This window comes from Pelophylax lessonae, assembly GCF_965119305.1.
Source record: "Pelophylax lessonae genome assembly, chromosome: 2".
NCBI lineage: Eukaryota > Metazoa > Chordata > Amphibia > Anura > Ranidae > Pelophylax > Pelophylax lessonae.
Window position 1 is genome coordinate 100,130,587 of NC_138769.1, and position 14,766 is coordinate 100,145,352.

General features: G+C 42.3%; 1 protein-coding gene across 2 annotated transcripts in view; it reads right to left on the reverse strand.

Annotated features, from left to right (window-relative positions):
- Window positions 1-276: 276 nt before the first annotated feature.
- TMEM50B (transmembrane protein 50B) overlaps window positions 277-14,766 on the reverse strand; it is a 44,462-nt gene continuing 29,972 nt past the window's right edge. For both annotated transcript variants that reach the window (XM_082248382.1, XM_082248383.1), the window contains exons 6-7: window positions 6,510-6,567; window positions 277-484 (exon numbers count right to left, since the gene is read on the reverse strand). In XM_082248382.1, coding sequence (XP_082104508.1) covers window positions 439-484; window positions 6,510-6,567 — 104 coding nt within the window. In that variant the 3' untranslated portion in view covers window positions 277-438. The remainder of the gene's footprint in view (window positions 485-6,509; window positions 6,568-14,766) is intronic.

The following is a 14,766-nucleotide window of genomic DNA, read 5'->3' on the forward strand; positions in this document are numbered from 1 at the left end:
ATGCTCCGTCATCAAAACACACGTTATAAAGAGTTCAATGGGAACGCATAGAAAATGCACCTAAATGCACCACACACACACGTGTGAAGTGGACCATATACAAAGCCAGGACCTGACCCAGAACTGAATATTAATATTTTTTGCATGAATTGATCCTTTAAAGGACTCCTCTGCTGGAAAATGAATAACCACAACATGGACTGCAGGACATTTTATCCTCTGAACACAGGTCTTCATAAAAAAATAAATTACAGGATCCAGCTTATCAGAGATACAGCAGGCAATTCTAATGTGTTGTAAAATGGCACTCTGCCTTGCTGGAGATTGTGCTAAAACGGTGGTTATAAGGTTTTAAATAAACGGATATGTATAAACAATAACCAGCTAAAAAACAAAAAAAAACAGTCAAACCAGGAAAAACAGATGCAATTCTATGTTTCAGGACCATAATTCTTCTGTTCTTCCAAACTTGTAGATGAGAGTGCTGTGAGAGAAAGTAAAAAAAGAAGGTGGTCAATAAATGTTCACTAAACATAGAAGACCAGATAGGGGTGATGTCAGATGGGTGCTTTTAGTGGCACATCAACATTGAAGCCCAGCTAAATATACACTGCTCAAAAAAATGAAAGGAACACTTTTTAAATCAGCATCAAGTCAAGTAAACTCCTGGTAATTGATCTGGTCAGCTGAGTAGCAGAGGGGGTTGTTATTCAGTTTTAACTGCTTCGTTGTTCATGAAATTAACAACAGGGGCACTGGATGGGCAACAATGAGATAACCTCCAAAACAGGAATGGTTTTACAGGTGGAGGCTACTGACATTTTTTTCCCTACTCCTCTTTTCTGAATATTTTTCACTAGTTTTGCTTTTGGCTAGGGTCAGCGTCACTACTGGTAGCATGAGACGATATCTGGACCCTATAGAGGTTGCACAGGCAGTCCAACTCCTCCAGGATGGCACATAAATCATCCATCATCAGCTGTGATTGGACATTGCTGATCACGTGGTAAAGAGCCGCTGATTGGCTCTTTACCTCAATCTGTGATCAGCAGTATCTGTGATTACAGAGCGCGCTGCCCGCGCTGCCCACGCCCCCCCCGGCGGGCAGGATCACAGGATCCAAGAACTAGCTGCCTGCGCTGTAGCCGTTAATAAAGCAGCCACAGCCTGAAGAAAAGCCTATCTCCCTGCCAGCATGCTGCAGAGAAAAAAAACTCCAGTGTGAAAGCAGCAGTCTTTCTGCAGAGGTCCAACACCCCCCCCCCCCCCCCCCCGCTGAGTCAAACCTATAGCTCTGTAATCAGTAAACCTCATGCTCCCTGTTGATTGGTAGGTAGTGTGTCTGATCTCTACAGAGTGCAAACTACTTCCACACAGAGAGCATGGGTTCATTTCTGCAGCATGCTGGCAGAGGACAGGGTTTTCTACTTAGGATGTGGCTGCTTTCTTAAAGAATATGTAAATCCAACATTTTATATTCCGGATATGTGTCTGCTGTACCATGTACTTGTATGAAAAAGTATCCTGTTCTATTTGTATTGCTTCCTTTGTGTGAAATCCCTGGTGTTCCTGCCAGGCCCCCTGCTTTCCTATTAAAACAGACCACACTAAGCAGGAGAGCACACCATGGTCAGTTCTCTAGCTATGCTGGGAACTCAGCCTGCTCTCTTCCAATGATCAGACCTGTCCTGACACACACATCACTGTACAGCCTTTCACTGGGAAGACCAGTGTTCTGTTGCTTCTCCTCCCCCAGCTCGTATGCAGCTGGGAACAGAGGGAATGTGATCACTTAAGAAAAAAGGGAAAAAGGTAAATAAAGGGGTTTGTAATTTTTTTTTCCATATGTATACACAATTGATTTGCCTTTCATTTCTATTTTAAACCGAATGGGTTGTTTTATGAGGTGATCTTTTACAATCCCTTTAACCACTTCAGCTCTAGGCCTTTTCTGGCACTTTTTGTTTAAAAGTAAAAAAAATCTGTATTTTTTTTTGCTAGAAAATTACCTAGAACTCCCAAACATTATATACATTTTTTTTTTAGCAGAGACCCCAGAAAATAAAATGGCGATCGTTGCAATTTTGTATGTCACACGTTTTTTGGGCAGTGGGTTTTTAAGTGCAATTTTTTGGAAAAAAATACACTTTAATGAATTTTAATGCAGAAAAACATACTATGGTAAAAAATAAAAGATGATGTTATGCTGAGTAAATAGATACACATGTCACACTTTAAAATTGCATACGCTTGTGGAATGGCGTCAAACTACGATACTTAAAAAATCTCTATAGGTGACGCATTAAACATTTTTACAGGTTACCAGTTTAGAGTTACAGATGAGGTCTAGCACCAGAATTATTGCTCTTGTTCTAATGTTTGCGGCAATACCTCAAATGTGTGATGCGAATACCATCCCGCTGCTTAATGCTTCCCCTCTTACTTTTCTGGGGACAACTCAAAAATTTGGGATTTTCCTTTACTTTTACTTTCAATGCTAATGGTAAACAGGACAAATAGAGAGGGTGAATTTCCCAAACGGGGGTACAGACAGCAATAAAAACTGACAGGTGTTCTAATCCCTCTGCACTCTATCCAAAACGAAAGAAAAGGTTTTGCCTTTAGTTATACTTTAAGAACATTATAAAAATGAGTTAATTGACAGACACAGCTCTTCATATTCTCAACCATAGCACATAAGAAGTTTTTTCGCTCCTCCGGGGCCGCAGACAAGGGCAATAAATCTTTTAAGCCCTCCCTGGGAGGCTCCAAGCGACCGACTTCCTTGCCTTCAGCATAGTAAGGATCACTGACCCAGAGAAACCTCTGTTCCTCAACACCTAGCCTTCAACAGCCAGGCTGGTAAAGTCAGTGACTGTAAAGCAGAATGGAAGATCAGCCCTTGGGACAGCAGGTCCTCCCTGAGAGGCAGTCTCCAAAGTAAAATCCGCGACCAGCCGCACTAAGTCGGAGTACCAGGAACATCAAGGCCAGTCCGGGGCCACCAGAATGACCAGAAGTCCTTCGACCTCGATCCTGCACAGGAGTAGCAGAAAAATATTGAGAGGTGGGAAAGCATAAAGAAGAAGATACTGGCGCCACCAGGACATCTGCCAGAGGATCCCATGAACTTGCCACCAACCTCGGTACCTTCCTGTTGAGCCAAGATGCCAACAGATCCACGTCGAGAGTACCCCACTGCAGACACAGCAGATGAAACACGTCCGGATGTAGAGACCACTCCCCTTGGTCCAGCTCCTGCTGACTGTGGTAATCCGCCTGCCAATTGTCCACGCCTGGGATGTACAAGGCGGAGAGAGCCAGCTCATAGCGTTCTGCCCACCGCAGGATGCCGGAGACCTCTAGCGCCGCCATCACACTCTTCGTTCCAACATGGTGATTGACATAAGCCACCGCTGCGGCCTTGTCCAATTGCGGCGTTGTCCGATTGGATCCATACTGGGCACCCCCAGAGAGGCTCCACCAAGTGATCTAGGCACAGCCTGATCGCCCGAAGTTCCAAGACATTGATCGATAGTCTGGAATCTTCCAGCGTCCAACAACCCTGAGCTGACCTCTCTAGCCAAACAGACTGGCATCCATCGTGACCACTGTCCAATGCAAGGGGAGAAATGATTTGCCCTGCCGAAGGGCCGGAGAACAAAGCTACCAGACCAGGGAAACCCTGGCCTCCTGGCTCAGATGAATCTGAGCGTCCAGACAACTGGGACACCTGTCCAACTTCAACAAGATCTCCTTCTGAAGGAGCCTCGTATGGCACTGCGTAAACGGAACTGCCTTGAAGGTAGCCACCATCAGGCCCAGAACCTGCATGCAAGTCTGGAGGGAAAACCGCCTGTGGGACAGTTGATGAACTGCGCAATGCAGCTTCAGTTTGTCCAGAGGGAGGAACACTCTGGCCAGCGTTGAATCCAAAGTCAAACAAAGGGAATACAATTTCCTGGATGGGGTAAGGGCGGACTTCTGGTAGTTCAGAAGCCAACCGAACTCTTGCAGGGTCTGGATCATGATCGCAACGTCGTCTCTCAACCAGGGCCAACATCTTCGTGAAGACTCGAGGAGCGGAGGAGAGACCAAAGGGTAGCGCCACAAATTGATAGTGCTCCTCTCCAATAGTGAAGCGGAGGAAACGCTGGTGCCGGGCACAAATTAGAATGTGCAAGTAGGCATCTTTGATGTTGATAGAGGCAAAAAAATCCCCCTGATGTAAGGAGGCCACCAACGACTCCATCCTGAACCTCTGCACCCGCACAAAACAATTCAAGGCCTTGAGATCCAGTATCAGACAAACCTTGCCCTCTTTCTTTGGAACTGTAAACAGGTTTGAATAATACCCTCAAAACCGCACGGAGACCGAAACTGGGACGATCACCCCCTGAAGCAGCAGATCAAGCATCGCCCCGAGAAAAGCTTGCAGACGACCTGGGGATAGACACACATTGGAAGGAAAGAACCTCTCCAGGGGCAGGAGAGAAACTATATCTTGCATCAAGACAGGATCACTTCGTGGACGCATTTATCTGTCACTAAGGAGGTCCACTAGGCCCCCCACCCCAGTCATGCTTGTCTGCGGGTCTGGAGAAACCTGCTCTAGTCTTTCCAGACCAGGGTCGCTTGTAGCCTCCCAGAGGAGCGAAAAAACTCCTTATGGGCTATGGTTGAGAATATGAAGAGCTGTTTCCGTCAATGAACGTAAGAGAAAACAAAAAAACTTTGTAAACAATATTCACATTTAATCCAAAGATGTCTGGATGGGGCTGCTGCACACAGAAGACTTTTTATCCTAATGTATAGAATGCATTAGGATAAAAAAAACCTTCTGCCTTCACAACCCCTTTAAGCTAGCCATACACTTATAGATTTCTCCATCCACACTAAACAGCATGAAGAAAGGAATTTCCCGTTATTGTATTCTGACAGCCAGCACCCAGGGCTGTCTTAATGCATGTACAGTGATTGCATCTGATTGAATGCAGTAGCTGTTTGGCCAATAATTTTCCACCTGGGACCTTCATCAAAAGTCAATTGAAAAATTGACTTCTGTCAAGCCAAGTGGTGCCCACAGGGTCATCCATGACTCAAACTTTGGGCACTTTCACGTGGAATCCATTGAAATTCGAGCTGCCTACAGTAGCCCTTAAGCGATATTAAAAGGCAATTTTTATTTCAGAGCAATAAGCTTGCAATGGGGGCATCCAAGCAGGCGTGCTCCCGAGCTGCTGCTTTGAATTTCCATTTACACACAGAGCTGCGGCTTGGCCCCACCCCCTTTCGAGCAGCGGCTTGGCCCCACCCCCTTTCTCCGACAGCAGCAGGAGCCAATGGCTGTTTTAGTCAATGAGGAGGGAGAGTCCCAGCCAAGGCTGTGCACAGCGCTTGAGAAAGATCAGGCTCAGGTAAGTATTAAGGGCAGAGGGCTGGGGGCTGCTGCACAGAGAAGATTTTTTACCTTTATGCATAGAGTGCATGAAGGTAAAAAACTTTGAGCCTTTAGAACCCCATATTGAATGCATGAAAAGCTAGTTCACACTAAACAACCCAAAGCTCATGTTGCTATGGCGACTATGTGCAAAAACTCCAGATCTTGCAAACAGGCCTCAGGAGATCTGAAAGCAGACAAAAATGGAGGCTCAAACGCCTAGTGCATTACCTTTGACACCTTTAAAAAGTTTATTAAAAAGCCAAAAACACACTCACAAACAAAGAATAAAATCACATATCCATGTCAACCACTATGTGGATGACACGTCCCTGCACTTGGACCGCTAATGTGTTTCGGGAGACATGCTCTCTTCCTCAGAGCTAGTCCATTGTGCTTAGGGCTCTACATTTATACTGACTAAGCAGGTGTTGGTCCCTCCGCCTTCACCATGTGCACTGGGCGGAGCCAAGTGGTGGTAAACAGCGCCCCGTCTGTGTGGATCATAGTCCAAGCCTTTCCACACAAACGGGGCGCTGTTTCCACTTTACCACCACTTAGCTCTGCCCAGTGCACATGGTGGAGGGGGAGGTACCAACACCTGCTTAGTCAGTATAAATGTAGAGCCCTAAGAATAATGGACTAGCTCTGAGAAAGGGAGCATGTCTCCCGAAACACGTTAGCGGTCCAAGTATAGGGACGTGTCCTCCTCCACATAGTGGTTGACATGGATATGTGGTTTTATTATTTAGGTTTGTGAGAATGTTTTTGGCTTTTTGATAAACTTTTTGAAATGTGTAGAAAGTTAACACACTAGGCGTTTGCGCCTCCATTTTTGTCAGCTTTCAGTGTTTTGGAGTTTCCCCACTCAAGGAGAGCAGCATGCCTAAAATTCCTAACAGAGTGAGCGCTTGGGTGATATAGACCTTAGGAGATCTGGTTCGGATGTCATTAATGGTCTGGCTCCAAGAATCAGGGACACAAAGCCGTCCACTGATGATGTAGAAAACAATATGGTGTGTGTTTTTGTGTGTATATGTGTGTGTAGAGGGGGTTAACTTTAACTTACCTAAAAAATATTAAAGCGTTCTGGAAAAACACAGCCAGACCAGGGTAGACATTAACATCTGTAGAATAAACCAGAGAACAAAGATTATGTTTACCGTTCACAGGGAAAAATGGAAGGTGTCATAAATATGAATTAATGACCATATATGGAAAACAGAGTACAGTAAAGCAGCTGTATATTCCTACAGAATATAAGCCATCAGTAAATATTCTCTATGGATACAGCTGACTGTTACGGGCAAAGTCCACGATGAACTCAACCTCGCCCAGATGCATACATTAATTTTAAAATTCCTTCTCTCAGATGAAAATAAACCTGGCCCAAGATTCACAGATGATTCACAGAATATGGTTGAAATATTAATCTATCCTGTAATTCTGCAGACAACTGATTACTAAACAGAGTAGATAAATACAATGAACGAAATGTGTTTGGAAAAACAAGTGGACAAGGAAAATTAATTGGTGGGACTGGCTCCATTTTAAGAACTCTAACAGGTATAATTTCCCAAAAGAGTTATACAAATTGGAAAATGTGGGTGTTGGAGATTTTTTAGCTGCAAAAAGGGGGGGAAGGGCAGGACTTTAAATTAGGCACCCGGTGGGATTTGCCGTGTGCCTCCATCCCTAATTTCAAATAGAAAATAAAAAGGGTTTGGGACTTTGAATGAGAGACATGACAAGGCTGGTACGATAGAAACGCGTAAGTCTATGGATGTTATGATGTCATTCAATTACCTTGTTACTATTGTGCTATTGCTATGCTGGTTCTTTTGAATCTGGCCTAGGGGTCATAGGTTTGTTTTTACCATTCCAATTTTACATCATCTACTCAATATGTTTGTATTTTACATCATGTTTACTCCTTTTTTGCATGTAATAATAAATGTGATATTTCTATCGTACCAGCCTTGTGATGTCATGTCTCTCATTCAAAGTCCCAACCCCTTTTTATTTTCTATTGGAGATTTTTTAGGGTATATATAAAAAAAAAAAAAAAAGGGAAAAGGTTAAAAATCCATACAAACTACTGTTTACGGGTAAAAATCCATAATATTGGCCAATGTTTTAGAAATCTATTGCACGGAATACACAGGGTTACCAAATACTGTACCATATATGCTAAACACAGTATATGTTCTTATCTTATAATCTCCCCAATAAGGATTGATATTGTAACATAAATGTGTATCATAAAAAGTGTTCTGTCCAAATGCTAGACGCGTTTCGATACTTGCTCTTCTTCAGGGAAAATCGGATGGACCTTACTATTCAAAGTAAAGCAAAATAGTAAGGTCCACCTGATTATCCCTGAAGAAGAACAAGGGTTGAAACGCATCGGTTATTTGGCAGAAGTCTTTTCATGTTACAACATCAATCCCGATTGGGGAGATTAAAAGATCAGAAAATGTAGCGCGTTTTGCATTTATGGTATCTGCTAATCCTGTGAATGTTCCGCGGGATACATTTCCAAAGGTACGACTGATATTGTGGATTTTTAGCTGTAAACAACAAGGTTTGCATGGATTTTAACCTTTTCCTTTTTTTTTTTTGTTTATTTGTGTGCTCCAAAAAATTCCCACCACCCACATTTTCCAATTTGTATTACAGCCTTTTTAGGAATGGGCACAGAGAGTCTCCAAACACACCCTTTCCTTTTACATTATATTTCCTGAGAGAGATACTTTGGATGTAAAGCCCAACTCTACCCACCTGCCCAGTCCTTCCCCTCCCCCCTCAGAAGTTCCCCCTGCATGCATTTTGTATACTTGCCTTGCCAGGGGTGGGTTGAATATGGAAGAAGTGAAGCTGGAACTGACAGCAGTGAGCCATGTGCAGCCCCTGCTGTGTAAAATGGAGCTTTTGAATAATGTTCAACAGCTTTATTGAGCAATACAATGTAAAAATATTACTGTTACACTGTATTTACTCTGTTTTATTCATGTGCAAATCAAAGCTGCAACCTTTGATCTGTATATTGGGGTTAGTTCTTATCTAACCCTATTTTACATAGTTACATAATTGGTAAAGTTGAATAAAGACACCAGTCCATTCAGTTCAACCTGTGGTGTGTGTTTATGTTAATAGCAAACCACACATCCCTGTATGTTGTGATCATTAACCACTTGCCGACTGCCTAACGCCAATCTACGTCGGCAGTCAGCCCCTCACAGGCAAAGTGACGTAGGGCTACGTCACTAGCTTGTGAGGGTCTAGGGAGCGAGCGCGCGCCCCCGGAGGCGCGCTCCCGCTCCCGAGTGGTCACGGACCCCCCCGCGTGTGTGACCGGCGGACCCGATGTCCGCCGGTCACTCGGCGATCGGCGGGGGAGAGGGAGAATGTCAGGCAGCCTGTGTAAACAAGCTGCCTGTCATTCTCCTTGCTGTTAGGATACTGATCACTCGGATCTAGTATGTAGATCCGTTGATCAGTGTCCATACAGCTCAAGCCCCAGCCAATCACAGTAGAAAGCACGCCCCTAGGGATACACACAGCCCCTCCCTCCCAAATAAAGTTAACCCCTTCACTACCAGTGTATTTTTACAGTAACAGTGCATATATATAGCACTGATTACTGTAGAAATGTCACTGGTAACCCCAAAAGTGTCAAAAATGTCAGTCAAGGGTCCGATCTGTCCACCCCAATGTCGCAGTACCGCAAAAAAAAAAAAATCGCAGATCGCCGCCATTACACGTTAAAAAAAAAAACAACAAAAATGACAGAAATCTTTCCCTTTGTTAGTAAACGCGATAACTTTTGCACAAACCAATCAAAATACGCTTTTTGCGATTTTTTTTACCAAACATATGTAGCATAAAACAAATTGGCCGAAAAAGTAAAAAAATTTTGATTTTTAAATTTTTTTTTTGGGGAATTTCATATAAAAAAATGTGAAAAATATTGCTATTTTTGCAAAATTGACGCTCTTTTTTTGTTTATAGCGCGTGATCAAAAAATCGCAGAGGTGATCAAATACCACCAAAAGAAAGCTCTGTTTGTGGTAAAAAAAGGACGCCAAATTTGTTTAGGTACAGCGTCGCACGACCGCGCAATTGTCCGTTAAAGTCACGCAGTGCCGAATCGCAAAATACCCCCTGGTCGGAATGGGGGTAAAATCTTCCGGGGCTTAAGTGGTTAAGATGCCCATCTAATAGTTTTTAGTTAGTTAAACTATCGATGCTCCCTGCTGATACCACTGCTTGTGGAAGAGAATTCCACATCCTTACTGCTCTGACAGTAAAGAACTCTCAATGCAGTTTAAAAATAAATTGCTTCTCTTTAAATTTCAATGATGGTTGCATGTCTTTTTTAAACTCCCTCCCACTGAAAAGTTTTTTCCCTATGCAAGGGTCACTAGTAAGGTATTTGAATATCGCGATCATATCTCCTCTCAAGAGTCTTTTTTCCAGAGAGAATTGGTTTAATGTTTGTAGTCTTCCTCATAACGAAGGTCCTCCAGTCCCTTTATTAGCTTTGTTGCCCTTCTCTGAACTCTTTCCAGTTACAGCACATCCTTCTTGAGGACTGATGCCCAGAACTGGACGGCATACTCGAGATGTGGCCAGACTAGAGTCTTGTAGAGTGGGAGAATCATAATTTTATCTCTGGAGTATATTATCTTTTTGATGCATGGTAATATTCTGTTGGCTTTGCTTGCAGCAGCTTGGCATTGCATGCAATTGCTGAGATTGTCATCTACTAGGACCCTAGGTCCTAGATCTTTTTCCATCCTGGATTCCCCCAGAGGTTCTCCCCCTAGCGAGTAACTTGCATTCGTATTTTTAGCACCCAAAAGCATTACTTTGCATTTTTCAACATTAAAAACTTAATTCGCCATGTAGTTGCCCCACCCCATTATTTTATTTAGGTCTACTTGCAAGGTTTCCACATCTTGCTGGATAGTTATTGCCCTGCTAAGCTTTGTATCATCAGCAAACATTGAGATGGGGCTGTTTATCCCATCTTCTATATAGTTTATGAATAAATTAAACAGAATTGGTCCCAGGACAGATCCTTGGGGGACCCCCACTTACCACACTAGATCATTCTGAGTACTCGCTATTTATCATCACCCTTTGAATCCACCTCTGTAGCCAGTTCTCTATCCAGGTACTCACCCTTTGGTCCATGCCGACAGACCTCAGTTTGCAAAGTAAACGTTTGTAGGGAACTGTATCAAATGTCTTTAAAAAAATCCAGATACACCACATCAGTCCTTCCTTCATCTAGATGGCAGCTCACTTCCTCATAGACTGATAATAGATTGGTCTGGCAAGAACGCTCCTTCATGAATCAATGCTGATTACTACTACGGATACTGTTTTCATCACCAAATTCTTGGATATAATCCCTTATCATCCCCTCCATTAGTTTACAGACTATTGATGTTAGACTGACTGGCCTGTAGTTTCCAGGGATATATCTCGGCCCTTTTTTAAATATTGGCTTTTCTCCAATCAGCTGGTACCATTCCAGTCAGTAAATTGTCCATAAAAATTAGGAACAATGGTCTAGCCATTACATGACAGTTCCTTAAGGACCCTTGGGTGTAAGGCATCTGGTCCTAGTGATTTATTTGGGTTATAAGTTTTTCAAGTCTCTTTCTGATACTGGCTTCTGTAAGCCACAAGGGTACATTCTGTGACATGTTATTAACATTACAGTTTTCTTTGCTATATCCCCTTTTTCCTTTGTGAAAACTGAGAAGAATGAATTTAAAACCGTTGCCTTCTCTGTCTTTTGAAACCAAATTCCCTTCATCATCCTTTATGGGGGCAATATGCTCTGGCCTCACTTTCCTCGCTTACCCCACAAGGGTTTGCCTTAAAAGTAGTAGTAAACTCATTTTTTTACCTTGTACCTACAGGTAAGCCTACAATAATGTACCTGTAGGTACAGTGAATATCTCCTAAACTTGCACTGTTTAGCAGATATTCACACTGCATGCAACCAGTGACAACATCCGCACATGCGCTCTGAACGTCCAGGCATACCGTGCCAGACCTTCAGAGCTCTGTTCTGTAGCAAAGGGTGCCTGCGCGCACGCATGGGAGTGACATCATTGCGGGCCCAGACACTCATGTAGCTGGAGGCCGTGAACCCGGAAGGAAGACCGAGGGAAGATGGAAGCCCTGTCAGTGGTGACAGCCCGCCGCTGGAGGACTTTGTTTATAGGTAAGTCTCACATAATGTGCTAGTAAGCGATGCATATTACATTGCTTTGGAGGAGATTTTCTTTTTTTTTGGAAGATGCAGCATACTACTGTTTTTACTGGATTTTACAACGTGTGATGTGTGTATTTGTATGGCTGTGTTAAGGACATTTGAAGGCAATCTTTTTTGGGTGCCAAGGCTGATGGTAAGCGGTTCAATGTAATCTAAAATGTATAATATTTTGGCACTGTATAAATGCAGTAAATAAATTAAAACAAAAACTGACCCAATGAAGTTACATATAGCTTCCATAAAGTCGTGATTATCTCTTTTTATTATGAAAGAAAACTGAAGACTAACTGTTCACAAAGCAACAAGCATTTACAGGTTACATGTCCAGTATGAATATAGTACACCCAGTAGAATAAAGTATAACTAAAGGCCAAACTATTTTTTTTTGTTTTGGATACAGTGGAGAGTGATTACAACACCTGTTAGTTATCATGGCTATCTGTACCCCCATTAGGGAGATTCACTTTCTCAATTTGTCCTGGTTACTGCTGTCATTGAAAGTAAATAAAAAACCCCAAAAATTTGGGTCGTCCCCAAAAAAGTCGTAAGGGGGGGGGGGGGGATCTTCCAATGGGGACACTAGTTCTGGTAATCTGGGGGTCCCCAAAGAATTCCCTTAATTTGCAGGGATTTTGTCTCACTTCTTGTTTGGCTATGGGACAGGAAGTGAAATCTCTGCAATGGTGAAAAAACAATCTGACAGGTGTTCTAACCCTCCCTGCTTTAACCAAATTAAAAAATAAAAAAAAGGTTTTGCCTTGAGTTCTACCTTATTTTTTTTTTTTAAATACAGACACTCATGAAATATGGTTTTATAATTTATATATATATATATATATATATATATATATATATATATATATATATATATACACACACACACACATACAGTGCCTTTGCGAAAGTATTCGGCCCCCATGAACTTTGCGACCTCTTGCCACATTTCCGGCTTCAAACATAAAGATATAAAATTGTAATTTTTTGTGAAGAGTCAACAACAAGTGGGACACAACCATGAAGTGGAACAAAATTTATTGGATATTTCAAACTTTGTTAAATAAAAAACTGAAAAATTGGGCGTGCAAAATGATTCAGCCCCTTTACTTTCAGTGCAGCAAACTCTCTCCAGAAGTTCAGTGAGGATCTCTGAATGATCCAATGTTGACCTAAATGACTAATGATGATAAATAGAATCCACCTGTGTGTAATCAAGTCTCCGTATAAATGCACCTGCACTGTGATAGACTCAGAGGTCCGTTTAAAACGCAGAGAGCATCATGAAGAACAAGGAACACACCAGGCAGGTCAGAGATACTGTTGTGGAGAAGTTTAAAGCCAGATTTGGATACAAAAAAGATTTCCCAAGCTTTAAACATCCCAAGGAGCACTGTGCAAGCGATAATATGCAAATGGAAGGAGTATCAGACCACTGCAAATCTACGAAGACCTGGCCGTCCCTCTAAACTTTCAGCTCATACAAGGAGAAGACTGATCAGTGATGCAGCCAAGAGGCCCATGATCACTCTGGATGAACTGCAGAGATCTACAGCTGAGGTGGGAGACTCTGTCCATAGGACAACAATCAGTCGTATACTGCACAAATCTGGCCTTTATGGAAGAGTGGCAAGAAGAAAGACATTTCTTAAAGATATCCATAAAAAGTGTCGTTTAAAGTTTGCCACAAGCCACCTGGGAGACACACCAAACATGTGGAAGAAGGTGCTCTGGTCAGATGAAACCAAAATCAAACTTTTTGGCAACAATGCAAAACGTTATGTTTGGCGTAAAAGCAACACAGCTCATCACCCTGAACACACCATCCCCACTGTCAAACATGGTGGTGGCAGCATCATGGTTTGGGCCTGCTTTTCTTCACCAGGGACAGGGAAGATGGTTAAAATTGATGGGAAGATGGAAGGAGCCAAATACAGGACCATTCTGGAAGAAAACCTGATGGAGTCTGCAAAAGACCTGAGACTGAGACGGAGATTTGTCTTCCAACAAGACAATGATCCAATACATAAAGCAAAATCTACAATGGAATGGTTCACAAATAAACATATCCAGGTGTTAGAATGGCCAAGTCAAAGTCCAGACCTGAATCCAATCGAGAATCTTTGGAAAGAACTGAAAACTGCTGTTCACAAACGCTCTCCATCCAACCTCACTGAGTTCGAGCTGTTTTGCAATGAGGAATGGGCAAAAATTTCAGTCTCTCGATGTGCAAAACTGATAGAGACATACCCCAAGCAACCTACAGCTGTAATTGCAGCAAAAGGTGGCGTTACAAAGTATTAACTTAAGGGGGCTGAATAATTTTGCACGCCCAATTTTTCAGTTTTTTATTTGTTAAAAAAGTTTGAAATATCCAATAAATTTCTTTCATGATTGTGTCCCACTTGTTGTTGATTCTTCAAAAAAAATTACAGTTTTACATCTTTAGGTTTGAAGCCTGAAATGTGGCAAAAGGTCGCAAAGTTCAAGAGGGCCGAATACTTTCACAAGGCACTGTATATATATATATATATATATATATTTACATACATACAGTATATCTATACTGTTTACTGTATGCAAATATATTTTAAGACAACTAAAACTTTGAAAAATCACTAAAAGCCCTGGATCACACCACTGCGATTTTTCAGACTAGTCGCAACCCATTGCCGGCATGGGACTGTTCAAACCATTGTGACTCAAGTCACAGCAACTTTGAAAAATGTTACCTGCACTATTGGTTTGCGATTTCATTGCTACTTACATTGACTTCTGTTAAACGAAGTTGCAAGCTGCAATGAAATCAAAGATCCAAATCGCACTGATCTGTGGCTTTGAAATCGCACTGAAGTAGTGCCATTTCAAAACCGCACTGGTGTGAGCCAGGGCTAAGAGAAATAGCTTGGAGTGCTTTTTACTAAAAAAAAAAAAAAAAAAAAAAAAAAAAAGACACAGAAGTTCACTTTGGTATAAGACAGACAACCTTCTTTTGCATCTTTTGTTGAAGAAGAATTTTCAGATGATATCAAAATAT